Source organism: Acanthamoeba castellanii (assembly GCF_000313135.1).
Source record: "Acanthamoeba castellanii str. Neff unplaced genomic scaffold scf7180000084603, whole genome shotgun sequence".
NCBI classification, from domain to species: domain Eukaryota; phylum Discosea; order Longamoebia; family Acanthamoebidae; genus Acanthamoeba; species Acanthamoeba castellanii.
The window spans coordinates 1,375,371-1,399,171 of NW_004457654.1; the positions used below are offsets into that span (position 1 = coordinate 1,375,371).

General features: G+C 58.2%; 13 protein-coding genes across 13 annotated transcripts; 5 read left to right on the forward strand and 8 right to left on the reverse strand.

Annotated features, from left to right (window-relative positions):
- Window positions 1-68: 68 nt before the first annotated feature.
- ACA1_073230 (epoxide hydrolase) lies at window positions 69-1,922 on the reverse strand (the record flags this gene model as incomplete). The annotated part of the gene is made up of 10 exons (XM_004353155.1): window positions 69-186; window positions 284-357; window positions 430-501; window positions 613-707; window positions 792-939; window positions 1,046-1,083; window positions 1,167-1,247; window positions 1,337-1,465; window positions 1,532-1,761; window positions 1,819-1,922. Coding segments are annotated over 10 exons (1,089 nt in total), but the record flags the coding sequence as incomplete, so codon positions are not given.
- A 163-nt stretch (window positions 1,923-2,085) lies between these two features.
- On the reverse strand, window positions 2,086-5,961 carry ACA1_073240 (uncharacterized protein; the record flags this gene model as incomplete). Its single annotated transcript, XM_004353156.1, has 17 exons — window positions 2,086-2,586; window positions 2,657-2,757; window positions 2,798-2,987; window positions 3,066-3,176; window positions 3,257-3,364; window positions 3,465-3,614; window positions 3,686-3,783; window positions 3,858-3,954; window positions 4,046-4,288; window positions 4,379-4,447; window positions 4,536-4,681; window positions 4,760-4,913; window positions 4,982-5,104; window positions 5,228-5,280; window positions 5,374-5,415; window positions 5,507-5,603; window positions 5,674-5,961. 17 exons carry the CDS (start codon window positions 5,959-5,961, stop codon window positions 2,086-2,088), a joined length of 2,571 nt encoding a protein of 856 aa, XP_004353208.1.
- Window positions 5,962-6,349: 388 nt separating this feature from the next.
- On the reverse strand, window positions 6,350-7,604 carry ACA1_073250 (uncharacterized protein; the record flags this gene model as incomplete). Its single annotated transcript, XM_004353157.1, has 5 exons — window positions 6,350-6,353; window positions 6,439-6,606; window positions 6,729-6,752; window positions 6,833-7,366; window positions 7,450-7,604. 5 exons carry the CDS (start codon window positions 7,602-7,604, stop codon window positions 6,350-6,352), a joined length of 885 nt encoding a protein of 294 aa, XP_004353209.1.
- Window positions 7,605-7,930: 326 nt separating this feature from the next.
- Window positions 7,931-8,857, reverse strand: ACA1_073260 (uncharacterized protein; the record flags this gene model as incomplete). The annotated part of the gene is made up of 4 exons (XM_004353158.1): window positions 7,931-7,947; window positions 8,022-8,188; window positions 8,279-8,476; window positions 8,550-8,857. The coding sequence occupies 4 exons, from the start codon at window positions 8,855-8,857 to the stop codon at window positions 7,931-7,933; spliced, it is 690 nt and encodes a 229-aa protein (XP_004353210.1).
- Window positions 8,858-10,094: 1,237 nt separating this feature from the next.
- On the forward strand, window positions 10,095-11,256 carry ACA1_073270 (THO complex 3 family protein; the record flags this gene model as incomplete). The annotated part of the gene is made up of 6 exons (XM_004353159.1): window positions 10,095-10,209; window positions 10,269-10,360; window positions 10,446-10,514; window positions 10,590-10,747; window positions 10,831-10,996; window positions 11,089-11,256. 6 exons carry the CDS (start codon window positions 10,095-10,097, stop codon window positions 11,254-11,256), a joined length of 768 nt encoding a protein of 255 aa, XP_004353211.1.
- Window positions 11,257-11,524: 268 nt separating this feature from the next.
- On the forward strand, window positions 11,525-12,892 carry ACA1_073280 (uncharacterized protein; the record flags this gene model as incomplete). Its single annotated transcript, XM_004353160.1, has 7 exons — window positions 11,525-11,571; window positions 11,682-11,722; window positions 11,784-11,945; window positions 12,016-12,077; window positions 12,156-12,237; window positions 12,364-12,565; window positions 12,643-12,892. 7 exons carry the CDS (start codon window positions 11,525-11,527, stop codon window positions 12,890-12,892), a joined length of 846 nt encoding a protein of 281 aa, XP_004353212.1.
- Window positions 12,893-12,946: 54 nt separating this feature from the next.
- Window positions 12,947-14,020, reverse strand: ACA1_073290 (EF hand domain containing protein; the record flags this gene model as incomplete). Its single annotated transcript, XM_004353161.1, has 7 exons — window positions 12,947-13,027; window positions 13,097-13,213; window positions 13,326-13,402; window positions 13,484-13,557; window positions 13,645-13,757; window positions 13,844-13,893; window positions 13,969-14,020. The coding sequence occupies 7 exons, from the start codon at window positions 14,018-14,020 to the stop codon at window positions 12,947-12,949; spliced, it is 564 nt and encodes a 187-aa protein (XP_004353213.1).
- Window positions 14,021-14,099: 79 nt separating this feature from the next.
- Window positions 14,100-15,293, reverse strand: ACA1_073300 (phytochelatin synthase, putative; the record flags this gene model as incomplete). Its single annotated transcript, XM_004353162.1, has 5 exons — window positions 14,100-14,120; window positions 14,232-14,315; window positions 14,411-14,636; window positions 14,724-15,003; window positions 15,092-15,293. The coding sequence occupies 5 exons, from the start codon at window positions 15,291-15,293 to the stop codon at window positions 14,100-14,102; spliced, it is 813 nt and encodes a 270-aa protein (XP_004353214.1).
- A 1,040-nt stretch (window positions 15,294-16,333) lies between these two features.
- On the forward strand, window positions 16,334-17,769 carry ACA1_073310 (DHHC zinc finger domain containing protein; the record flags this gene model as incomplete). The annotated part of the gene is made up of 5 exons (XM_004353163.1): window positions 16,334-16,453; window positions 16,554-16,821; window positions 17,065-17,177; window positions 17,249-17,455; window positions 17,548-17,769. 5 exons carry the CDS (start codon window positions 16,334-16,336, stop codon window positions 17,767-17,769), a joined length of 930 nt encoding a protein of 309 aa, XP_004353215.1.
- Window positions 17,770-17,873: 104 nt separating this feature from the next.
- ACA1_073320 (tyrosine phosphatase, putative) lies at window positions 17,874-19,146 on the forward strand (the record flags this gene model as incomplete). Its single annotated transcript, XM_004353164.1, has 7 exons — window positions 17,874-17,916; window positions 18,023-18,083; window positions 18,174-18,303; window positions 18,385-18,522; window positions 18,617-18,711; window positions 18,788-18,966; window positions 19,067-19,146. 7 exons carry the CDS (start codon window positions 17,874-17,876, stop codon window positions 19,144-19,146), a joined length of 726 nt encoding a protein of 241 aa, XP_004353216.1.
- A 159-nt stretch (window positions 19,147-19,305) lies between these two features.
- On the reverse strand, window positions 19,306-19,860 carry ACA1_073330 (uncharacterized protein; the record flags this gene model as incomplete). The annotated part of the gene is made up of 2 exons (XM_004353165.1): window positions 19,306-19,362; window positions 19,447-19,860. 2 exons carry the CDS (start codon window positions 19,858-19,860, stop codon window positions 19,306-19,308), a joined length of 471 nt encoding a protein of 156 aa, XP_004353217.1.
- A 512-nt stretch (window positions 19,861-20,372) lies between these two features.
- On the reverse strand, window positions 20,373-21,733 carry ACA1_073340 (permease, putative; the record flags this gene model as incomplete). The annotated part of the gene is made up of 5 exons (XM_004353166.1): window positions 20,373-20,573; window positions 20,645-20,737; window positions 20,808-21,039; window positions 21,103-21,349; window positions 21,418-21,733. 5 exons carry the CDS (start codon window positions 21,731-21,733, stop codon window positions 20,373-20,375), a joined length of 1,089 nt encoding a protein of 362 aa, XP_004353218.1.
- Window positions 21,734-21,921: 188 nt separating this feature from the next.
- Window positions 21,922-23,565, forward strand: ACA1_073350 (AAR2 protein; the record flags this gene model as incomplete). Its single annotated transcript, XM_004353167.1, has 7 exons — window positions 21,922-22,091; window positions 22,202-22,280; window positions 22,371-22,449; window positions 22,533-22,895; window positions 22,985-23,143; window positions 23,233-23,321; window positions 23,413-23,565. 7 exons carry the CDS (start codon window positions 21,922-21,924, stop codon window positions 23,563-23,565), a joined length of 1,092 nt encoding a protein of 363 aa, XP_004353219.1.
- Between the last annotated feature and the right edge of the window lie 236 nt (window positions 23,566-23,801).

A 23,801-nucleotide genomic window follows, 5' to 3' on the forward strand; every position in this document is an offset into this window, starting at 1 on the left:
CCGGTGAATGTCGAGCAACACAAGCTCATCCACGAACGCCCTTGCAGTGGTGTGGACGGGCGCGTACCGGTGGGTACGGTGACATACAAGCGGGCGCCCTTGTCGAAGACGGACTCCTTGGTGTGGAACTGTTCATAGTACAGGCGCATGCTGGGCGTGATGCTCTGTGACACCCAATAGATCATGCTGCATCCACCCACGCACAACCACACATAAACAATCGCCCAACGGCCATGAGAAGAGGTGAGCATTGTCCAGGATAAATGGGGTGCGAGTCACGAACATGTTGGTCAGCAGCTCGTCCTTGCTGAAACTGTTCTCGACATCACCTCGACAATCGCCCCAGGTTCTGAATTTCTGCGTAGGCCACGGGTCGCGTCAGGCCAAGCTAAGAGTTCGCGGACGTTGTATGAAGACCGCGTGTCGTACCTCAACGATGTAAGCTGCGAGACCCACCGGCGAATCGTTCAGCGCAAATCCGACCGTGTGTGGCTTGGTCGCCTGCAGGTGAAGATACCTGCGAGAAGACCATATGCCCATCAGCAACGCAGGCACCGAGCCACCACTCTTTGGGGGAGAGGGGGGATGGTACCCGGATTCCTCCAGGAGTACCGAGAAGACCTCCCGGATGTTGTGGATTTCGCGGGGCGTGTAGAACCAACTCGGAAAGAGGTACGACAGCCCCAGCTTCAGCGAGGCCAGCATTCCTATTCGCACGGATGAACCAGATTGATGAGGAGAGAGACCGAGCATGCGATGGGAGGAGCGACGGGGAAGCGGGACTGACACACCTTTGTCGGAGGGAGGGCCAGTGGGGAGGAAGTTGATGTGGATCGCGCGGCAGTGCTGGGGAGCCTGCATGCCAATCTCGGTGGTGATGGCGCTACCCCAATCGCCGCCTTGCGCCACATATTCGGTGTAGCCCAGGCGTTCCATCAGCTGGTGAACGTCATTGATCAGCACATATGAAGGTAGTGTGTAGGCGCCGTTTCAGTAAGTGAACCATCGCAATTCGATGCTAAACACAGCGAGAGAGGTGGAGTACCTGAACGAACATGGAGGCGATCTTGGTGGGATCGAATCCTGCTCGTTACCACCAGAGAGACATGCGACACTGGAGCGTTTAGTGATCGCCCTGCGGGGGATGGGCTGGATCTAAGCGGTACCGGGCTCCTTGGGGGCTTCAGAAAAGCCGTAGCCGGGAAGGCTGGGACACACGACGTGGAAGGGGATGCTGGCACGCTCATCTGCAAACAACAAACGTGATGGCTCATAGAAGAGCAACCGGTTAAGGTCGGCCAACAAGTTGCGACGGTTGATGTGGAGCACCACGTACCGGTGAGGAGCGGGATGACCTTGGTGCACTCCAACACCGAGCCGGGCCAGCCGTGCGACAGGATGAGGGGAATGGCGTTGGGCGCCTTCGACCGGACGTGCAGGAAATGCACCGACAGCCCCTCGATTTCTGCCCGCGTGGAGGAAGCTTCATTACAACAGACTCGAGGTGGTTCAACAAAGGGTGGAGGGGTACCGGTGGTGAACTGGGGGAACTGGTTGAGCTTGGCCTGCTGCTCGGTCCAGTTGTAGGAGTGGAGCCAGTAGTGGGTGAGCTCCTTCATGTAGGCGGCCGGGGTGCCGTAGGCCCACTGGTCGGCCGTTTCGAAGGTGTCCAGCGGCTGTGGGAAACGCGCGTGGGCCAGCCTGTACTGCAGGTCCTCCAGCACGCTCGCCGGCACATCGATCGAATATGGCTTCACCTCCCTGTTCGGTCATCGTTAGGTGCCAGCTAGGTCTTGGTGGGGGGGGGCAGCTATTTACGTATCAGCAGCGGCAGTGGCAGAATGAACAGCGAGCGCCGCCGCCATGAGAAAGACCACGACGCCCAGCCAGGAACGTCCCATACCAGCGCTGCCCGAGTGCATCTCAAGCTGTGTGGATGTGTCGTCTAAAGCTGGATTTGAGGAAGCACAAGCTTCTCCCCGAGTACTCGTGCTTGCTGCCGATTGGCCAACAAAAATCCGGCGAGCGGTACATTCTTTTCATACCAAAAACCATTACGTGGAATGCGAGGAATGCCGGGCCGCTTCACGACTTGTGTGGGTGGTGGAAGGCTGCGTTGCCGGCGAAGGTGAGGGTCTTGGTGGGTGGCGGCACCTGGCCCGGCTCGACCTCGTACTTGTAGTGCGGGGCCTGGTGGGCCTCGATGAAGTCAAGGAGCGCGTTGGAGAGGTACTGGCTGTGCTTGGTGTACTGGGCCAGGTTGTCCTCCGAGAAGAGCCGGAACGATTCGATGCGCTCGCACACGGCCTTGTTCAGCTGCGGGTCGAACAGCGGCATGCCGAAGGTCACCTCCACGACCGTCCACTCATCTGACTCAGGCGTTCGCTTGTGCTCCAGCACCGCGCTCTTGCGACTGCCGAGCCCAGTGTCGCCGTAGCCGTCGTCTTCATCTTCATCTTCATCTTCGTCGTCCTCGACAGGTTCACCTTCGCCGGAGAGTCGTCGGGCCACCGGCAGGTTTAGGGCGTGTGGGCTGCTCATCGTGATGTAACCGAAGCCGTACTGCAAGTTGAGCTTCTCTTGCAACTGCACGCAACACGTTTATCGTGAGTCTCACGCTGCTGTGATGATTACTCTTCACTTCCCGCTCATGTACCTGCTGCACGAATGGGTGGTACTCAAGGTTGTCTTGGTCGTACTCGGTCACTGGAGTGTGCGATCCAGCGGGACGCAGCCGATTAGAACGTTCGGTGTGGGCTGTGGGGCGAGGGAAACGGAGGGAAAGCTGTGTATGTACCGATGTAGCCCTCGGGCGGAGGTCGGACGGGAAAGGGGACGTGGACCACGGTGGACTTGTGGGCGTAGGCGAAGGCTTGGATCCAGACCGAGGACGACGTGAGCGCCTCGTTGAGCACCGGCAGCAGATTGGCCGTGGGCAACACCGCGGGTTCGTGCAATCCTGCCGTGAACGTAACCCGATCATAGGGCTGGCCGTGTTGTGCAACACATTATTGGGTGAGGCTAATGGCTAGCGCAAGTGCATGCGGTCAATCGGGGGGGGGTACCAGAATAGCAGTGGGCAGCTGCGTGACACGTGCGCCGCGCGGGTACAGTATGGTGGGAGGACCAGCTCCGATCTCGTTATACACGAACAGCTTCCACCACATCGAGTTGAACTGGTAACACGGTACAGTCGGTTAGTGAGGGCGATGGCAACGGTCATGATCAGGTGACCACGTGCGGGCGAAAGGTGTACCTCGGGAAGAGGCGGGCCGAAGTGCCGGGGCACGACTCGGGTCATTTCCTCGGTCTCGGTGGAGATGGGCGCCATGGAGATGAGAACGGCATAGTTCTTCTCCAACAGCTGGCGACGAGGAATTGATGAAGTCAGCGGTGCCAGTGTCACTTTCTCACAACACATCAACAACAGCGTTGAAGGCGTCGTCGGTGCCGGGAGAGGGTACTCGTAGTCGGGTGGCTTCGTCGAGGGTGTTGATACGCTCGCAGCGAATGAGATCAATGCCTCCGTCGCAATCGGGTAGGTCGAGCACTTTCTTGTTGTATCGAAGGGCTTGAATGGTGTTCTTCAGGCAGATGGCGTGGTCCACATAACGCTGTGTGTGCGCATAGCCAAATAGAGCGTTAGGAGAAGAAACATAGGCCACCGTAGCAGAAACGGGCATACCTGCGCCTCGCCTTCGGCTTTGGGCTTCACCAGCTGCAGCTCCTCCAGCAGACTGTCGAGGAACTCGTCCGAAAGCTTGCCTCGCTCGAACATGGTCACTGTCACGACAAAAGGAGAAGACATGAATGAGACGACGCGAAGGGCTTCGTGCCTGTACAGAGGCACAACGCACCAGCGTGCGTCTTGAGTCCGGCGCCGAGGTTGCCCATCATTAGGTAGGCCGTAATCGTCGAATCGAACAGGAAGGCAATTCGCTTTGAATGCTCCACCTGTGTGGTGACGGCCGAAAATGCAAACAGTGCGCGCAGAGTAAGCAAAGGCTCGACCGCGGATCCACCCGAGAATACCGTGAGTGAGTACCGTGGGAACGCTGTCGGGTTTGGACAGGGGTGTGGCGACGACGGTGCTGATATCCTCCGAGGAAGCGGTGGGCTCGGAGAAGAACGACGGATAGTACGACGCGGAGCCCTCGCCGTCCTTCTGGGTGAACGTGAGCGTGACCTCCTTCGCAGGCCTCTTCACTCCCGGCGACGTCGGACCCGCCATCGCCAGCCAAGACGGATGCCACCGCGTCTTGAGCTTCCCCGAGCCATCGTCCAGCGTCTAGAATGGAATTGCCCAGGGGCAAGACGTGTGAGTCCGGTGGAAGCGCGCAACAAGGTACAGCACTTGAAGAGGGCGGTGACGACGTACTGGCTGGGCGAGCTCCTCGAAGTTCTTCTTCTTGGCGAACCCGAGCCGCAGATACAGCGAGAGGGCTTGCTGTGGGAGGAGGCCCCGGCGGAACACCAGTCAGTGATAGAAACGGGAAAAGGTGGTGACGTGAGGGCGGAGGAAGCGATGAATGTACTTTGATCATCTGGACGTCCATTTGCAGGATGTGCGCGAGCTGCTCCACATTGGTTCGCTCGTCGACCGAAACGAAGAGCTTGTAGAGCAGGTTCTCAAAGTAGTCGCCGATCACTCGATTCATGACAAACCCTTCCAACGGCGGAACTGTTGTTTTCACACCAAGCCGATTTAGTCCAGCGGGCCAGTTGGCGGAGCCCGGGCGAATAATGGTGGGGCGCGTACTGATGATGTAGTCTTCGTCGTAGACCGGCACATCGATATAGATGAGGCCCTTCGTGTAGAGGCTGTGAACGGTCGCTTTGTCCACTTCGCCGGCCTTACGCGTGCCCACGTCGATGAGCATGTCGATCACTGCATGCTCCATCTTCGTCGCATTCTGAAGAAAGTTACAAGTACGTCGTGAGTGACACCGCAGACCACCAAGCGAAGGAAGGTCGGACGTACGCGAATATCGTCCTCGGAGACGTAGCCGATGTTGATCTTCCACCAGTGCGCGATTTCAATGGGCACCGGTTGCGAGGGCAGCAGTTCGAACAGCGCTCCACGCTTTCGCCTCCAGAGCCACGACTACGAGCACGTGTCAAGTCAAGCCACACAGCAGCGGATATAAGCAAAAGGCAACGTCAACGACGTGTCGCGTGTAAGGCGGGTCATGCTGCGCAGACTGGAGGGTCTAACCTTGCCGCGCACGGTGTTCATGGTGTCTATGTATTGGTTGCGCCCAATGCCCAGCAGGCGAACACCTGGCGACCCACACACAGTAGAAAAAAATGATCAATAAATAGATAAATAAATTATCAGGAGCCACAGCTAACAGCAGAGAGGAGACAAGGTACAGTCGGATGCGGTGAAGTTGGGCAGCCGGTCATAGGATCGTTCTGTAAGGTGCGAGGAGTGTGCGTGTGGTTGTCAGTGATCCTCAACCAACTGCAGCGTAGAATAAGAAGAAAGAAGGAGCAAGCGAGCAACCTTCTTTCATGACGTCGTGCATCATGTTCAGGTAGTATTTGAAGGGCGTGATGCGCAGACCCTTCACCATCACGTCCGACAGATGGTACGGGTACAGCTGCACAGTGTGAAGCAGAGTGAGTGGGTGTAGTGCGCGGACCGCAGCCTGCCGGGGTGTGGAGCGGTACCATGAGGTGGGTGCGGCTCCAGGCCATGAGTTCGTCGAAGTAGTTCTTCTCGCTGGGCATGACGCTACGCACGAGGTGGTCGCGCCACCGCAGCTGGTGCTCGATGGAGTAGAGCACCACGTATTCCTTCCACGCTTCGATCGAGTTGCCGAACATGCCCTTGACCTTGGGCGGGAGCGCGTTCCACACTGCGCGGTCCAGGATGTAACCCTCCACCTCCTCCTTCTCGGCCTCCGTCAGGTTCACCCCCACCGAGACCGTGCCCCCCGACAGATTCATGCTCAACATTTTTCCTTCTAATCGCTCAAGCTCTCGCCGTTTTGAGGAAATCTTTCCTGACGCTGGCTCTCGCTCCTGCACTCGTTGGTGGCCGCCCCCTGCTCCTCAACGCTTGCCGCTCTCTTGCACTGCTGTGCCGTTGCGCCTCTCTGCAGAAATAATAACAATAAAATAATACATCGAAAATTGAACCCTCTCTTCCCCTTTCCTCTTGGCCGCAGAGTGGTGGTTGGTGTTGTTCTGTTCTCATAGCCGCTTCGCGTTGTTGCTGTCATCGTCTAGTCATCGCGGGGAGGGTGGGAGAAGTGGCGAAGGTGATCGGCGTTGCGTCGATAGCACTGCGCGCCGTAACGGCACGCGGGCCGCTCCCCGTTCTCGTCGTAGTCCGAGCCCTCGCTCACCTGCAACCACGTAGGCCAAGTTGATCAGCATGACAACCATCAGATCTGTGGCAATGACTATGATGAGACACTTCACGCCACGTACGTGCTCCTCGTCGTCGCTGTTGTCGTCGGCGTTCTTCTTCCACTCGGCTGCGTCGAAGCGATCCGGGTCCTCCATGGGGTCCACCTCTTCTCCTTCCTCCTCGCTGCCCGCGCCTTCGTCCATAATGCCGGCCTCCTCCACCAGCTCCAGGTACTCGCCCATCCGCTCCTTGGCCACTCGCGCCGCGTGCCGGCTGCCTGCCCTCCTCCTGGGGACTTCGCGGCTGTGGCTGGTGCCACCTCGTCGCTGCCCTGCGCCTCGGCCCCGGCCTCTGCTCGGCAATCCTCTACTCGCTCCATGATCGTGTCTGCTGACTGAAGTCGAGGATGAAGAGGAAGAGGAAGAGGAAGATGCCGATGACGACGAAGAAGATGAAGATGGGGCAGGTCGTGACTTTTTCCTGTCGGGCTCGCTTGCGGGTTCATCGTCGCTTCCCTTGTTGATCTTGCTGAGCTCGAGCGATGTGATCAGTCGCTCGGTCCGGGCGACTTCGATCTCGCGCTGCGCGGCGGCTATGACCTCTCTCGCCTGTGCGATGTCGACCTCGGCCTCCTCCTTCTGCTCTCGCTCCGCTCGCTCCAGCCGCTCCCTGTCTCTCTCATCACGCGTCTGCTGCGGCTCTTTTTCCTCGGCGTCACCAGCGTCTTCAAAGGGCAGCTTTCGCTTCTTCGACGTCGCCACCCTCTCAGTTTGAACCACACGGTGTCCTGTCGTAGTGGGAGCTGCTCCATCCACGCCTTCGATGGCTGGCGCGTTGGCGCGGCCGCTAGTGTTACCGTCGCCATCAAGTTCGAGCACGAGGGGATGGAGGTCGGCGAGCAGAGTGACCACGTCGCCGTTCCTCAGGATGGCCTCTTCTCCGCGCGACAGCAGTTCCCCGTCTCCCGCCTTGCCTGCCCTCCGCACATACACCGGGTTCACCCCTTCCCTATCATGGCACGCCCAGACAGCGTCAACAAGGGGGGGGGGAGAAAAAGAGTGATGAAGTGGTGGCGTACACGGTGTACGTACACGGTGACGGCGAGGGCGGGACCACGCAGACTGATTTGCAGTTGCCGGCGGCTGATGCGCTTGTCCGTGACGCCCAGCACGCCCCGCCCCAAGTAGGTAACCTCTCCCTCCACCAGCTCCACCGCCTCCCCGCTCTCGCAATGGCGCAGCCGCATGACCGAGGCCTCTTTCTGTTGTGGGGTGTTTTGTTCGGCCGTTGTCGTCTTGGTCTCGTCGCCAACGGCTACTTACAAAATAAATATTTCAATAATAAATGACGCGTTGGTGAAGAGCCTTTCTTGCAGCACTTGAAGAAAGGTCGGTACAAGCAGATAGAGCACATCTCTCTGCAACGAAAGAGGGAGGATAGCAGCGCTTGCCCCTGGGCAGACGTGGCGCAGGAGCTCCTGTTGACAGATCGCTACACGCGCGCCTGGAAAACTCGTGCCAGAGGGCGGTACTCGTCGCACAAGGTGTAGCCAGCCACTGTGATGATCCAGGCCTACACCTCCGATCCACCTTCTAAAGGAGGATGGACGAAGACGTGTTAGACACAGGTCGGAACCGACAGGGCATGTCCACATGGGGCGAACCTTTAGAACGACCCTTGCATTTGGCAGAGCTGTTGGCACCGGATCGGAAGGTGAGGCAGTCGCGAAGCACTTGCATCGTGCGGCTGCTGTTTTTGTAGGATTCCTCGTCCAGCGTGTCCAACTCGGCAATCGCATCATCGAAAGCCTCCTTCGCCAACGTGCACGCTCTGTGAACACACACACACACACACACACACATGATACAAACATGTTAACGTCGATATACGCGTGGGCGGTGCTGCGGATGTGGTGCGTACTTTTCCGACTGCTTTAGGATGTAATACTGAAAGAGGGAGAAGTTGAGGGCAAGGCTAAGACGAATGGGATGAGCTGGTGGTAGCTCCAGGATCGCGATGTCCGACGCCTGGGTAAAGTAGTTCACCGCGTTCTGGATCGCTTCCTTCCTCTCGCCCTCGGACCCGAACTCAGCGAGATGCCGATAGTAGTCCCCCTTCCTGCACATGGCCCGCTCGCAGCGCGCATGTCAGTACCAACAATTGATCGTAGAAAAGAAGTGAGGAGGCGTACATCTTTAAGAAGAAGACGCGGGCCTCGGCGGAGACGGTGTGCGGGATCACGTAGACGTCGAGTACGGCCAGCAGGTCGCGACAGACGAAACATATCTCCGATTCGAGGGCACTTCGGTACTTGATGATGTGGTCCGCGAAGGAGTCGCTTCGAATACTGCGCTTCTCCTTCTTCTCGCACTCGACGATCCGTTCCCACGACTCTCGCGTGCTCGTTATTTGGTGCTTGTAAGCCCGTGACAGAAGGTTGCGCTCCTCGACCGTCAGCTCCACGCCCAGCATCGCCACGTTCTTGATTGCCGTCACCATCTCTGCACCACCCAAGCACGTAAGCAAGGGTCAGCAAGAGTGCGTTGAGAGCCCTCGCCCAGCACAAGGCGATGGGAGCAGCTAGAGTCCTGGAAAGGCATTCTGCATGCATCGTGGAGGCACGCGAAGGCGTTGGGTGCTCTGTGTAGTTTGCAGGGGGCGGGCTAATACCTGAGTAGCGCTTTGCCTGCTCGGCGATCTGGGCAAAGAACACCTCCTGGTGTCGTCGAATGTGTATAATGAGGCGAGGGTCGGTGGCGATTACGTTCCAATTCTTACACACGAGGCGAAGGCTCTGCCAATCGTCCCACCACCGCTGGTTCTTGCTATTTTTGCCTCGCTTCTTGCCTCTCCCCCCTCCAGATCCATCTCCTCGCGATGGCCATGAGCTCGATCTCGATTTGCAGTGCAGATGGGGCAGCAGGTGGAGCGAGGGCAGGAAGCTTCGTCGTGGCGAGGTAAGCGCGGCAGATGAGGACGATGGAAACACCACAGCGGGTGCAGATGAAGAGGAGGAGGAAGTCGTGGAAGATGAGAAGGAGACGGGATGGAGGTGGGAGCTATGTACACCTTGTGTTGCGAATTTGAGAAAAGGATTCACCTCGGGGATGAGGAATTTCATGATGTGCGCGATGAGCTCGGTTGGCAGCTGTTCCATTCTCGTGGAGTGGGACCGCCTTCGCACCCCTCGCTTTCCTTCGCTGCTTTGCCAGGAATCCAAATTACAGGTCCTCTGCTCGTACGTGTTGTTGGCCTTGTTGTTGTGTGTACGACATGAACTGCCGTTATCGAGAGGTGACGCAACTAGCCACCTTAAATAAAATGGAGCAGCCAAGAAAAAAGAACAGAAAAAGGAGCAATCGATCACACAAGATGAATTTGGGGGCTGCGGCATCGACATCGACATCGGCCGTGCCGGTGAACTACGTGGAACACACACGAGCATGCTTTGCCAAAGCAACCACAAGGGAGCTGGTGGGCCATCAGAAGGAGGTGTGTAAACAATCTTGGACTGTGCGGGCTGTATCCATCTTGATTGCAGCACTCATTCGCCTCCTCAGGTTCACTCCGTGGCTTGGAATTGCACGGGGAGGAAGCTGGCCTCCGGATCAGTCGATCAGACCGCTCGCGTTTGGACCATGGCCAGCCCTGTACGCACCCCTTTCGTCCCGCTGCGTCTTCCACCTTTGCTTCCTCACTCACCGTGGGGGTATTCATGTAAAAGGGAGGTGAACACATGGTGCTGAAGGGGCACACCAACAGCGTGCACCAGCTGTGCTGGGACCCTACGCACCCCGAGTATCTGGCTACAGCGTCGGCCGACAAGACCGTCCGCATCTGGGACACGCGAAGTGCGTTGCCCCATCTTCTTCATCAGAGCGAGCGCTCACCTGTACTCGCGCGTGCACAGGCGCCAAGTCGACACACACCCTCAAAACCAGCGGTGCAAACCTCAACATTGCGTGGAGCCCGGACGGCGGACACATTGCCGTGGGCAACAAGGTAGCCCTTCTCACTCGGTGCCTGGATGACAAGGAAGAGCCGTGCGTGAGGACTAAGCGCACCGGTTTGGTATTTCTCCATACAGCTCGATCACCTGACGATCATCGATACCCGCAAGTTCGAGACCATGAAGACCATCAAGTTTGCCTTTGAGGTACCAATACCCGCCGCCAGCCATTCCATTCGAACGCTTGGATAAAAACAATGGTGCTTGTTCTCGGGAACACAGGTGAACGAGATAGCATGGAGCAAGGACCTTACCTTCCTGTTCCTGACCACGGGACGCGGAGGAGTGGAGGTCATGAGCTGGCCCTCGCTGGAGCGAACCTGCACCCTCCACGCCCACACAGCCAACTGCTACTGCGTCAAATTTTCACCATCGGGAGAGTACGCCTGCCGCTTCTCCTTTCGACTTCAGCCCTCCCTATTTGTCTTCTCACGGATTCGTTTCTCTGTCTGCGTCCTTCTAGGTACTTTGCAGTGGGCAGTGCCGATGCGCTGGTGAGTCTGTGGGACGTCGAGGACCTCGCCTGCTTGCGAACCTTTAGCCGCTTGCAGTTCCCCATTCGCACCGTCAGCTTCACGCACGACAGCAAGATGATCGCCTCCGCCTCCGAGGACCTGAGCATCGACGTGGTACGGCGCCCTTTCTTTGTCTCAATGGAGCCTCATCAATGAGCTCATTCCTCCTCGTCTATCGCCTTCTGCATGCGCTCCCTGGTTTGTAGGCGTTGGTGGAGACGGGCGAGCTGGTGTCGCAGATCAAGTGCAACGCGGCCATCAACACGATGGCCTGGCACCCACAGAACCACTGGCTGGCCTTTGCCGAAGCCGAGAAGGACAAGTATGCCAAGGACGCGGGCAACATCACCCTCTACCAGCTCCCGTCCCAGTAGTAGTGGTCTCCCTGTCCAACGCGGCACCACACGGCCGCAAAAGCAAAAAAGAACTAAGGAAAAAAAAGGAAAAGCCAACAACAAAATGAAGGGCAGCAGAGCGGTGCGGCTTCGCCTGGTGGCTGGTGCTGGCGGCAGTGCGGGTCGATGCTCGCCCTCTGCCGCAGCGCTGCTCTCGACCGTCCGTCGATCCTTGTCGTCCGGCGCGCAGTGGGATGGGCAAGATCGCACGAGCAGCAGATCCGACGCCTCCGATGTTGCGATACGCATGAAGAGCTATGAGCAAGAATACTCCCTCATCCTCGATTCGTTGCGGTACGGGCACTCCTTTTATCTCTTATTTGTTTTGATTTAATGCAATAAATAAAAGTTTAATCGAAAACTCTCAGGCCGTACTGCTTGCGAATAGATGGGCATCGATTCAGCAAATTCACGAAGCCCTTCCGGAAGCCCTACGATCCACGAAGTACTACTCTTGCCTGGCCTTTCATCGATGGCGTGCGGTGGTGCTGACGCGTGTGGTGCAGTCTCGGTGGCGATGGAACGGACGGCGCTGGACCTGATGGAGTACTTCAAGGCGCGAGCAGCCTACACCTTCTCCGATGAGATCACGCTCGCCCTCCTCCCGACCCTCACCAACCCTCCTCCGTTTCGTGGCAAAATCGCCAAGCTCATCTCGATCGCCTCTGGTACCAACGTAGCGCGCGCGCACGCACGCACACGCGGCACTTTGATGGCGTGCTTACCGCGTTACTGCAGGCTATGCGTCAGCTCGATTCAACCACCACATCAGCTCGCAAGAGTATCACCCGCACGAGGAGGTATGCGTTCACTACTGCTTGCGAGAAAACAAGCGCCACCATCACCACCACCGGGTCTCAATGTGTTCGCGTGCGCAGGCCGGCGACAAAGCGCACCGAGGGATCGCTCACTTTGACGCGCGCGCATTCAGCCTGCCCTCCGACGAAGAGTGTCTGGTTGGTCCATCCCTTCTCTCGTCGGTGCACTCCATCCGCCGCAGGCATTAATCGACACTACACGACACGACACGACCAACGACCAACGACACGACACACGTACAGGAAAACTTGTTATGGCGCAGTGCAGACTGTATGCGCAACAGTGTGAACAATCTGGGCCGGGCGTACTATTCGGCGCGCCAGCTGGATCGGAAGAGCAACGGGGCGGTGCTGAGGCTGCTCCGACACGAACACAACGTCGAGTGGAACGACTACCCCGACCACTTCAAGCACGGCACCCTCATCAAGAAGCGACTCGCCGAGAGGCAGGGGATCAACCCACAGACGAAGTGCGTGCCCCGCTTGTGCAGTGTGTGCGTGCGTGTGCGTGTGCGTGTGTGTTGCTCATCGTGGCGACGATTGCCAGGGAGTCGGTGCTGGTGGTCCGCGGGGAGTACGTCAAGGCGAGCGTGACGGTGCTCAGGGAGGCGCCCGGGGACGAGAGCGGCGTGGCCAAGTTCCTGATGGCCAAGTACGCCAACCAGATCGACACGCCCGTCGAACACCCCGCGGCCGTGCAGGACCCCGCGCAGAGCGCCGAGCTGAGCGAGCTCGCCGAGCGACTCACCCAACGCTTCACGCCCTTCGACTACGAGCCCGTCAAAGCTTACTCGTAACTATTATGAGAGCTTCTCTTCATGTAGTGTCGGTGCCGACCATGGCGATGGCGATCAGAACTGCTTGAAGAAGGAGCACACCTCGGGGTGCTCAGCAAAGCCCTTCTTGAACTCGTCCTTGTCGAGGAATCCATTCTGCAGGGCGCGCGCGAGGGGTTCAGCTCACGACCTCATGGGGTATTTGTGGTGGGTGGGGGGTTGTACGCCGTCGGTGTCGATGGTCTTGAAGATCTCGTCGAGGGTGGTGTCGATCTTGGTCTTGTACTCGGCCGGGAGGACCGTCACCCTCTTCTTCGCCCTCTGCGACAGCCACACGCAGATCTGCGTGTGCGCGTACCACGAAGAAGAAGCACGCGAGGGCAGTGAGTGCGATTCAAGGTTGAACGCCGAGCGTAGAGCGATGGGGTCACATTGGAGGGGAAGGAGGGGGTACAGTGCGCGTGAGCATGTGCTCGAGCTCCTCCCTGGACAGCTGGCCGTCCTTGTTCTCGTCGAAGAGCTTGAACGACGCTGCAATCGGCCCGCGCAACCGCGTTTCAGATACATCACAATCAACATTGTTTGCTATGACGAATGAACGAACGAACGCACCTTCGAGCTTCTGGTCCACGTTGTTGCCATAGACGGCGCCCATGAGGCTCAGGTACTCGTGCACGTCAATCGAACTGCACAAGAGCAAGCACGCGTTGTTGCGGGAGTGAGCGAGAGACATTCAGTACCGTTGGGGAGGGGGGAGTAGTGAGGCGGTTTACCCGGAACCGTCGACGTCGAAGGCCTCAAACGTGGCCTTGGCCTTCTCGGCATTGCCCATCAGGCGCGCCATGGTCGCCACGAACTTCTCCTTTGTTATTTGGCCCTCCTTGCCCTGTTGTAGGCGTGACCCCCCCCCAAACAGGGCACCACCGTCAACAACCCAGCCGCACCACTCACGCCTTTCGGGGGGACACGCACGCAAGAGTTCTGGAAGCCCTCCAGCACCTGCTCGACGCGGTCGGCCGGGACTGGAGTCGATGGGGGGGGACAAGTGTGAGTGCCGCCATAGGCCGCAGTGACTCTAGGTTTCGACCTCTACGTACTCTGGTACTGCTGCTGCCACTCGGCGACCTCCTTGCTGTCAACGCCTCCCATTGTTGTCGCGCACGTTCACTTGTGAAGCGAGCTTGGCTTGCTGAACTGATACCGTCAAACGGTTTTTCTTACCCTTTTTTTACATCTTATCACTTATTTTCTGTGACAACACGGAGCGCTTGTTGACGACGAACATAGTTCAAAGTGTGTGGCGTGGGTTGGTTGCGTGAATGATTGCGTGTTTGCATGTACATCACTACTGTTTGGGTACGTTATTACTACACCAGAAGCAGAACTCCTGCGAGGGAGAGAGCGTGACAAAGCCGCGAGAACGACCGGTCACCGCGTCCACATCCTATCCACCACCACCACCAGCGTGAGCTCTACTTGAAGAGAAAACCGAACAAGACGAACAACAAGAACAATCGACAGTCATGATGATGATGGTACCTTGGTGGCTTCAAAAAGCATGGACAGAGGGATCCAATGCGGCGGGTACTTGAACCTCGCCACCTCCATGAGGAGCACCATGTCCTTGCGCGGGTGGTAGCCCCCGATGGGGCTGAAGTGCCCGGTGCCCGTCTGGCCCACCTTGCCCCGGTTGTAGCTCACTATCGTCACGAACTCGGACGCCTTCGACGTCGTCTCCACCACATTTCTAAATGTCGCCTCATCACTGCATTCACAACCGTCGTGTCGTGTTGTGTAGTTGGCCGGGTGAGCGAGGCGCTATGAAACGCGTGCTGACAACCACACGACGTACCTGTCGCTGCCGTAGAAGACTGATGCCTGGGCGCCGTTGCAGCGGGCCAGGCACACGAACTGGCCGAGGGTGATGCCCTGCTTCTTGACGAGCTCGAGCGACGTGCAGCAGTCGAGCATCTCCTCCGAGAACCAGCGCCACGGACCCTTCCACACACGGCCGGGGTCGATCGAGAGCGCGTTGAGGGCCATCGTCAGCGTGCCCAGCCCGCAGAACGCCGGCTCGCTCTGCGTGCGGTACTGCGCCGCGAGCGTGAAGTAGTTCTCCATGAAGCCCTCCCCTGCACGACGATGACGATGATGTGGTGTCACCTTGGTGGAGCTGATGTGCGCTGCAACAACAACAGGGAGGAGGAAGGAAGAGAGTACCGAGGGCCTCGCGGAAGAGCTTCTTGCCCTCGTCGGAAGAGAAGCTGATGCAGTGCTTGGGGAGCTCGCGCCTGAAGAAGCTCTCCTTGGGCACCTCGGGGTGGTGGTGAGGGTCGCCTCGCTGGGGCATGCCCCTCTTCTGTCGCCCATTGATGTCAAAGTATTTGCACTCCCGCTCGTACTCAGTCGTTCCCGCCGGCATCTGCTGCGATGGAGGATGCGTCGATCCATGATGGTGGTGATTGTGATTGTGTCCCCCATTCAGCACCGCCGCTGAAGATGGGCTTGGACAGGCGCCGCCCGGCTTGATTTCGGGCGATATAGATGGAGAGGCGATTTCAGGTGTAGAAGTGATTGGAGAAGATGCATGGGCAGTTGGTTGATGGTGCGATTTTGCGAGAGGTGGAGGTTGGTGGTGTGGGTGATTATCCAAGGTGGTCTGATGTCGGTCGTGGCGATTGTGAACCTGCTGACCGACCGGGTAGGCCAGCGAAGCGAACGATTTGGCACCCAGCCGCGTCGGGACGCTTGCTTCCTTGATTGATGATGAAGATGGGCTGTCCACGACGCTCCCTAGGCCTCCCCGATGTAGAGGTGCCGCCGATGTGTTGGCGGTCGTAGCCACGCCACGGGCGCTGCACCTTCCCACATGAAAATATGGGCAGCCCAGATCGAGCAGGAGTGTCGCCCCGCGCCTCCCCTTCTTCATCTCTATTGCTTCTTCTCTGATGATGTGGTATAATCGCTGCCGTTTTGCCGATTTCGCCACCTCACCTGATCATCTGACGACCACGACAAGACTCGCCGAAATGGTTTGCAAACGCATTTGACTTTCAATTTCTCGGAGTTGCGGACAAGAACAGTACCGGTAAAATCCCTTTTTTATTCTTTTATTTGTGTGGCGACCGACAGGAAGGCATGCAGCAGAGTGGGGGGAGGAAGTGCAGCCACCACGGGCACAACCATGGACACGGTGGGCGAGGTGGTGGGCATGGCCACTCGCACGGACGTGGCGGGCGTGGGAGCCCCCAGTCCTTCCAGCGTCAGTTCCCTCGCCTCGCGCAGTTCTTCAAGCGGTGGGGCGGCTTCCTGTGCGTCTGCTTCATCTGGTTCTTTTGCTCCTTGTCGTACGTACGCCTTGCGCCTTCGCAAGTTGTTGGCCAAGTCTTTCTCTTGTGCTGACAATAACGCGGCTCATGCAGCTTCATCTCGATTTGGCACTTCGTTTTTCTGCCATTCGAGATGTGGACGACGTGGGGCAAGCTGTTCCTGCTGGTCGTCTTCCACGGCCTCGTTGCCCTGTGCCTGACCACCTACGCCCGCATCACACGATCCGATCCCGGCTACGTAGACCCAAATTGGGTGCGTTTATTTTTCTTTTATTTGATGCATGCTTCGCTTATTTTTTTGTCTTTGTTATTTATTTATTTGCATGCAAAGGCTGACGTGGCTGCGTGAACAGACGCCAGAGGTCATGGAGACGGGCGCCCTGTTGTTCGATGGTGAGCAGAAGGCGCCGGAGATCATGATGGAAAGCGACATGTCGTGCACTCCGGCGGTGATGCCTCCACCGGACGTCATGAAAGAGCAAACCGGTGCCGAGAACGAGGGCGCCGAACTCAAGGAGGCCGAAGCGGCCGTCCCCGAGTCTGAGCAGCCCGACAAGCGGCAAGGCAACAAGAACTTTTGCGGCAAGTGCTCTTCCTACCGCCCTCCTCGCGCGCACCACTGTTCGATGTGCAACAGATGTGTGATGCGCATGGACCATCACTGGTGCGTTACACATGTGTGCTACATTTGGCGTTATCTCTCTGTGTGTGTGTGTTTGTGTGTGTGAGAGAGAGGCTAACCCGCGTACATTTGTCGATTTGCTTGGCAGCCCGTGGGTCAACAACTGTACGTCTCCTTCGTATGGGCACCGTGCCAGACCGTCATGTGGTGGTTACTAATCTCGCGGGTCCTACGTATATCAGGCGTGGGGCATAACAACCTCAAGATGTTCATCCTCTGGCTGTGGTATGGCACTGCCGTGGGTAGCTCCTTCATTCTCTTTTTCGGATTCCGAATCTACGACATCTACCAGCACGTACGTCCACTTCTTTCGAGCCGATGCTCACCAAACAAACACACCTCTCATGACTGTTTTCCTTCACCCAGAGAGATGAATACGAGACGAACGATCTCTGGGCCACCGGCAGCCTCATTGGGCTCAACCTCTGGCTCGGCTTCCTCCTCACCGCCAATCTGTGCGGCATGGGGTTCAACATGACCTATCTCGCGCTCACCAACACCACAACCGTCGAGCGGATCTTCTCGCCCAACAAATACCGCCCGCCCCGCCGGGCGAAGGGTGAACGCTGGAAGGTACCCGCCCGTCAGGCACATGTCACTACCATTGTGGGTCCATTTATCATCATCATCACAATCATTTCAACTCACCTTCCTGGTCCGCGCAGCCACGACGCATGTACGACCTGGGGCCGTTGAAGAACATCAAGCAGGTGTTGGGCGCCTCCATCCTCTCGTGGCCGCTCCCCACGGGACCGGAGACTGACGGCTACCACACCCCGGCCAACCCCAAGTGGAACGAGGAGCCGATCCAGGAGTCGCAGGACGCTCAGCCCATGCGTCGAACACGCAGCAACGACCGACGAGCAGACCACATCTCTGAGGTGTGATGATGTTTTTTCATTATTATTTTCATTTTATTGCCCAGAATAATATTTTTCTATTGCCCTGCCCGTTTATTGCATTTTCCCGTCGATCCGATTTTGTAAGCAACATGTCTGCTCGTGGACAGAGGAGTGCCAGCCAGAAGCCCAAGGGTACGCGCTACTTGTACCTATGCGAATTGAGTGCAACATGGCAAAATGCGGCTTGAGGCCGAAGTGCATTTTTAATATGTGGCCCGTACAATTGATCGGCATTCAGCTCAATCGCCTTTGGTAAAGTACTATGTCGTGCTCTACAACACCGTTCTCTTCTTCGGCTGGTACTTCCTTCCGCTTTGGCTTTGTCATCGAGTGTGTCAGTCTAATTCGCTGCCGGCAATTCGATTTTTGTTTTTTAATGGTACGATCAGGTCCTACGTGCTGGTTCGCTTGGCCCAGTTCTTCCTGGATGGCCACCACGTGGGCACCACTCAGGGCGTTCCCCTGTGGTCGTACCTCCGCGATCCCCTGCTCCTCTTCCAGTCCGCCGCCCTCCTTGAGGTTTCTACTGCCCCGACTTCTTTGACGTGCCAAGCCAGCAGCTGAGAGAGCTCACACGCGCGTACCTCCTCACCTGTGCAGATCGTCCACGCGATCACCGGCGTGGTGCGCAGCCCGCTGATGACCACGCTCATGCAAGTGGCCTCGCGTCTGCTCCTGACCTGGGGTATCGCCAACATCGCCCCCATCGCGCAGAACCACTACTTCCTCGCCTCCATGGTGCGCGTCTTCTACAGCTCTTCATCCAAACACTATGACTCGCGAGCAGCGCCTTGCCCTCGTCTCACCTCTTGTGTGTCCCGCTACTCTACAGGTCGCCGCGTGGGGCATCACCGAGATCATCCGCTACTCGTACTACGCCTTCAACACCCTCAACGGTCATGCGCCCTACTTCCTTCTGTGGCTCAGGTAACCACGCGCCCTACTCGTTTCGACTGTTTGAAGGAGGTCCTTCAACCAAGTGCTGACTATCGACCGGGTCCAGGTACACCTTGTTCTACGTCCTGTACCCTCTGGGCGTGGCCAGCGAGATCGGCCTGATCATCGTGTCCCTCTCGTGGGTCCGCGAGACCGACGTCTTCTCCTTCCACATGCCCAACAAGTGGAACTTCGCCTTCGACTATCATACCGTCCTCATCATCGCCATCCTGAGCTACCTGCCCGGTACGCCGAACCACCCCACTCATCATCGCATTGCTACATTGCTGGATGGAGAAGCTGACTCAACTGACTGGTCGGTCGTTTTTTTTTCAATTCACTGCAGGCTTCCCCACGCTCTTCATGCACATGGTCACCCAGAGGAAGAAGTGCCTCGGCACTCCCGCCCCGACCAAGAAGCACTAAGCTCTCCCCGCGCCAAGTGTGATGAATCATGTCGTGTGCAACAACGAGACTCAATCTATTTACACATCGTCCACGTGCGACTGTACAGTCTCTGTTCAGTCAGTTGCCCCTTGCACGCGCCGTGTCCTCTGCCCTACACAACAGCAATCGAAGAATTGCTCAGTCTTCGCCCCCTTCCTCCTCGTCTTCGCTGCTCGCCTGCTTCTTCTCCTTCTCCTGCAAATGCGCGCACCCCAACAAGGATCGTCAGCCAGATATCGTCTCATGCCAATTGTTAGCCAGAACAAAGCTGAGTATCACCTCCTCTTGGTCTCGCTTTCTTTTGCTGCGTGTTCTCATCGAAGTGGTCGAAGACGAGGCCTTCACAACCTTCTCGAGCTTTTGCGAGATGGCTGTTGTGGCTTTTGCGGCAGCAGAGTTTTGCCTCACAAGCTCCTCGACGGTTCCTTGTCGTTCAGATTGAGCCTCGATTTGCCCCGCCTGGGTGGCCACCTTCCTCTTGAGGGTGCGAACCGTCTTGTTGAGGGAAACTATTTCCCCCGCCTGGGTGGTGCCTGCCTTCTCGAGGGAAACGATCGTCTCCGCCTGGGCGGCACCCGCCTTCTTGAGGGAAACTATTTCCTCCTCTTGGGTGGCCATCTTCAGCTCGAGGGCTTCGAAACGAACGCTGAAATCCTGCAGCCGATCCTCAAGGGCTGTCACATCTGACCACATCGCGATCTGTCAGTCTTTTCAGCTCACCTTGTCCTTACTGTTCGAGAATTGGATTTGTGCCTTACCTGCGGCGGGTTCCAGAGCTTGCACCTTCACATGCCAGAGCTCAGAAGCAAGCCAGCCTCTCAAAGAAGCCACGGGCGCTGCAGCGAGAGTTGCCCCCGATTGGATCGCATCGAAGGTGCATGGCCTCAGTCGATACGCGGCATTCGTGGCCATGTGCGCAGATTTGGGATTGGAGACACGAATTGGAGAAGTTGCGACTTGCCTGCGTTTGCTTCGCGCCAAAACGTCACGCGCCAAAACATTTTCTTTTTCTTTTTCTCGTTTTGTCTTTCTGACGCTATGCGTCCGACCACGCGCAACGACCACTCCGTCGCCTGACTGACTGCACCCTCCAGCCATCGTGCCCAGGCTCATGGTGTCCTGTACGTGCCACAACTGTTGGGGTGGGTAATGGGCAGCCGGCGGTCGCGCCACCACCTCGGTAGTCTTGAGGGGTGTACGAGGATCTACTTCCGCAGCATGCGTAGGGCCAGGGTGAAGATAGTGATGGAGACGATGGCGCGCTGCTGGGTCTGGGTGAGGTTGGTCGAAAGCTTGCCGCCGAGGTAGCCACCGACGAGCGTGCCCGCCACCATGGAAGGCACTATCGGCACGAATACGTTGCCCAGGCGCAAGTGCGTCCAACTGCCTACCGCCGCCGGTATCACCTGTGTGCACACAGGCGCAACGCACACCGGTCAGCGAGACAAACAATTCTGTCAGGGCCAGGGCGGCGTACCATGGCGAGAAGGCTGGTGCCCAGCACTTGGGACTGGTGCATGCTGGTACACAGGGTCAGTAGAGGCACCATCACCAAGCCTCCGCCGATGCCCTGTGGTGGTGATGTATTAGGTGGGTTGGTTGGTAACAAAGGTGATAAAGCTGCAAGAAGAGGCGCGCACCAGGAAGCCCGAGGCGAAGCCGGTGACCGCGCCGATGGCCCCGATGGTGGCGATATGGGCTGGCGTGAGCAGCGCCGCCTTGTCGCTCATGCTGAGGACGGGGCTGGCCACGGTGGTAGCGGACGCTGCGCTCGCAACCGTCGATGTGAGGGATCCCCTGTGGTCGGGGTAGTCGCTGTAGGCCTTCACCGCGACCGACACCGAGGCCGCCACCATGAACGCGCCCATGTACCTGCACATAAAGAGAATGGTGAACATTGTGTGGGGAGTGTTGTTGAAGCTGGTCGTAGAGTACTTCTTGAGGTTGGGCGACGAGACGCGCCTGGAGAGCCTGGCGCCGACGCCTGCGAACAGGGAGGCGCTGCCGGCGAGCATGAGCGCAGCCAGGGTGTCGACGCCCTCCTCAGCCCCGCCCGCTTGCCAGTAGGCCAGCGCGCCGGCGAGCCCGGTCGACGCCACCGCCACCAGGCTTGTGCCGTGCGCCTGGTGCTGCGTGAGTCGGCCCAGCGACGTCATCAGCGGAATCCCCACCACCCCGCCGCCTGTTGTCACAACCACCAGTCAGACACAAACTATCAACACGCTTGAGTGTGGAGGAGGAAGAGCCCACCTTGGCCCACTAGCCCGCCGAAGAAGCCCATGGCCGAGCCGATGAGACCACCGGTTCGGTGCAGCTGCCAACCGGTCGGCGGAGGAGCCTGGGGGGTGGCGGCGCCAGCCCCCTCTTGCGAGTACTTTGTGCCCACGAAGCGCCGGGTGGGTCGCAAAGCACCGTACCCACTTCGGAGAGTTGTTGTCGGTGACCGGGGTGGTCGCTGTGGTCGCACGCTGTGCACACCGGCGCCTATGCCCCACGCCCCCAGTCTTCGACTTCCGCCGGGCAGCTGCGTGCGTTGTGGCAGCAGTCGGAGCGTTGTTCTCTTCATCTCTTGTGTTTATTTTGTTTATCTTTTATTTGTTGTTTTCTAAAAGTGATTTAAATTTATTCTTCCCATCCCGTTTCGTTGGGCTTTCCCGACATAGTCCCCGCATAAAAATATTCTCCATTTCCAAAACTTTTCCCTTCCCGGCTTGCCCTGTTGCCTGCGGTGCAGCCAAGCAATCAAGCGTGGAGATGGACAGGGAGGTGGCACTTGCGACGGTGCAGCGGAGCGGGTCGGTGCTGTGCTTGGGCGTGCCGGAGGGCACAGAGGTGGGACTCGACACGGAGCTCTGGGTCGTGGGTCCGCGCTTCAAGGGCATCAAGATGATACCGCCCAACCAAGCCCACTTCTTTTACTACAGGTGCCCCCCCCCCACCAACTCTCTAGCGCACCCCACCCGCACTCATGCCGGCACTATGCCGATGCCACTGTGCCGCACTCACCAATGCGCCGTGTTTGTGCTCTCTACAGTCCTGGCGACAACAGTGGCTTGGGTGGTGGGCCGCCTCCGGGCCGTCGTGGCAGATTCCTCTACCTGCGACCAACAGAGGTAACATTTACCTTACCGCCGTGGGTGCCTCGCTTTTCTTCTTTCGTGTGCGGCTCTGCGCTCGTACCGTGGGCTCACATGTATTGGTAGGTGGCCGTGTTCCGGTGGAGCGACGAGACAGAGGATTTTGCGGAGCCCGACCGAGACGAAGCTGAGCGTCTGGCAGAAGGTACGCCCGCGCTCCGACGGTGTGCCCAATTTATGAAAGAGCTCATGATTCGCCTGTGTTGTGTGTGTGTGTGTGGCGTGCAGGCGTGCGGCGGTTGGAATTCGATCAGTGGCTGGGACCCTATCCCTTGGCCAACGCTGAGAAGTGGGCCTCTATATCGAGACACATCACGCCGGCGGTGCTGCAGCGGCTGCAGCCGGTGGGGTACAGTGTGTGGTCCGAGATGGCCACGCAGCGACGAATCGAGGAGAAGGGCAAGGCCAAGGTCGGCGACGAGGCGTCGAGCGCCGGCTCTGCGGCTATGGACACGCTCGGCCACAAGTCCTACTACACGGACATTCCCAAACGGGCCATACCGCCAGGAGCAGCACCCCACGAAGTCACGCGCTACAGCATCGACAAGAGCTACACGCTGACCCTGCTTCTCGAAACCAAGTACGACAATGGTACTGCTCCACCGCATGACACACGCCGCACACGGCCACAACTCGTTCACAGTGAACGCTCTCTGATCAGAGTTTTTTCCCTATTTCAGATGACGGACTGCTATTGGGCGAACTCGAGTACAGTTTTGTGTGCTTCGTCATGGGGCAGGAGTACGAGGGGTTTGAGCAGTGGAAGAAGCTGGTCAACCTCCTGTGCAGTTGCGAGGAGGCGCTGCTCACGCGTCCTCGGCTCTTCCACGAATTCATCGGTACATCCACTCCCGCCCTTGTCTCGCTCTGCTGATCCGCCTACGGGGGGCCTGCTGACCTGGCCTCTAACACTGCTGGCGCGGCGCAGACGTGCTCCACAACCAGCTGCGACAGGCCCCGGTGGACCTCTTCATGGACGAGCTGATGGCCGACAGCTTCCTGATGAGCTCGCTGAAGGTGCGACACCAACCGAGCAACAGCTTTCACCTGAAGTGACCTCCAGTGAGCCGGGGGTTGAACCTAACGCTCGCATTCATCGTTGCTGCAGAGCTTCTTCGAGCTGACAGAGGACGAGCGACTCGACGCGGACCTGGCCCGGCGCGGACGCACCTTCAAGTCCTTCATGGCCGACCACTTTCGCTTGGACCTCTCCGCCCTCGACGCCGACGACGAAGACGCCCCAACAGTGGTCGAGGACTGAGTCAGTGAGCAGTGCAGGCCTTCTCCTTCCTTCCTCCTCCGGCTCCGGAGGCCTCTTCCGCGTATCTTCTCTTCCGCAGCCTCCGACCTCGTCAAGTGTCCGTTGGCCCTGTGGTCCAATGGTAAATCAGAGGCGGGCGACGGGAGCGTGGGTACTTCTCAGCTTTTTCTCTGCGGAGTCGGCGCCGGGAGGCTATTTGAAGGAGGCCTGTTGCGCACCCCTTCTTCTTCTGTTCT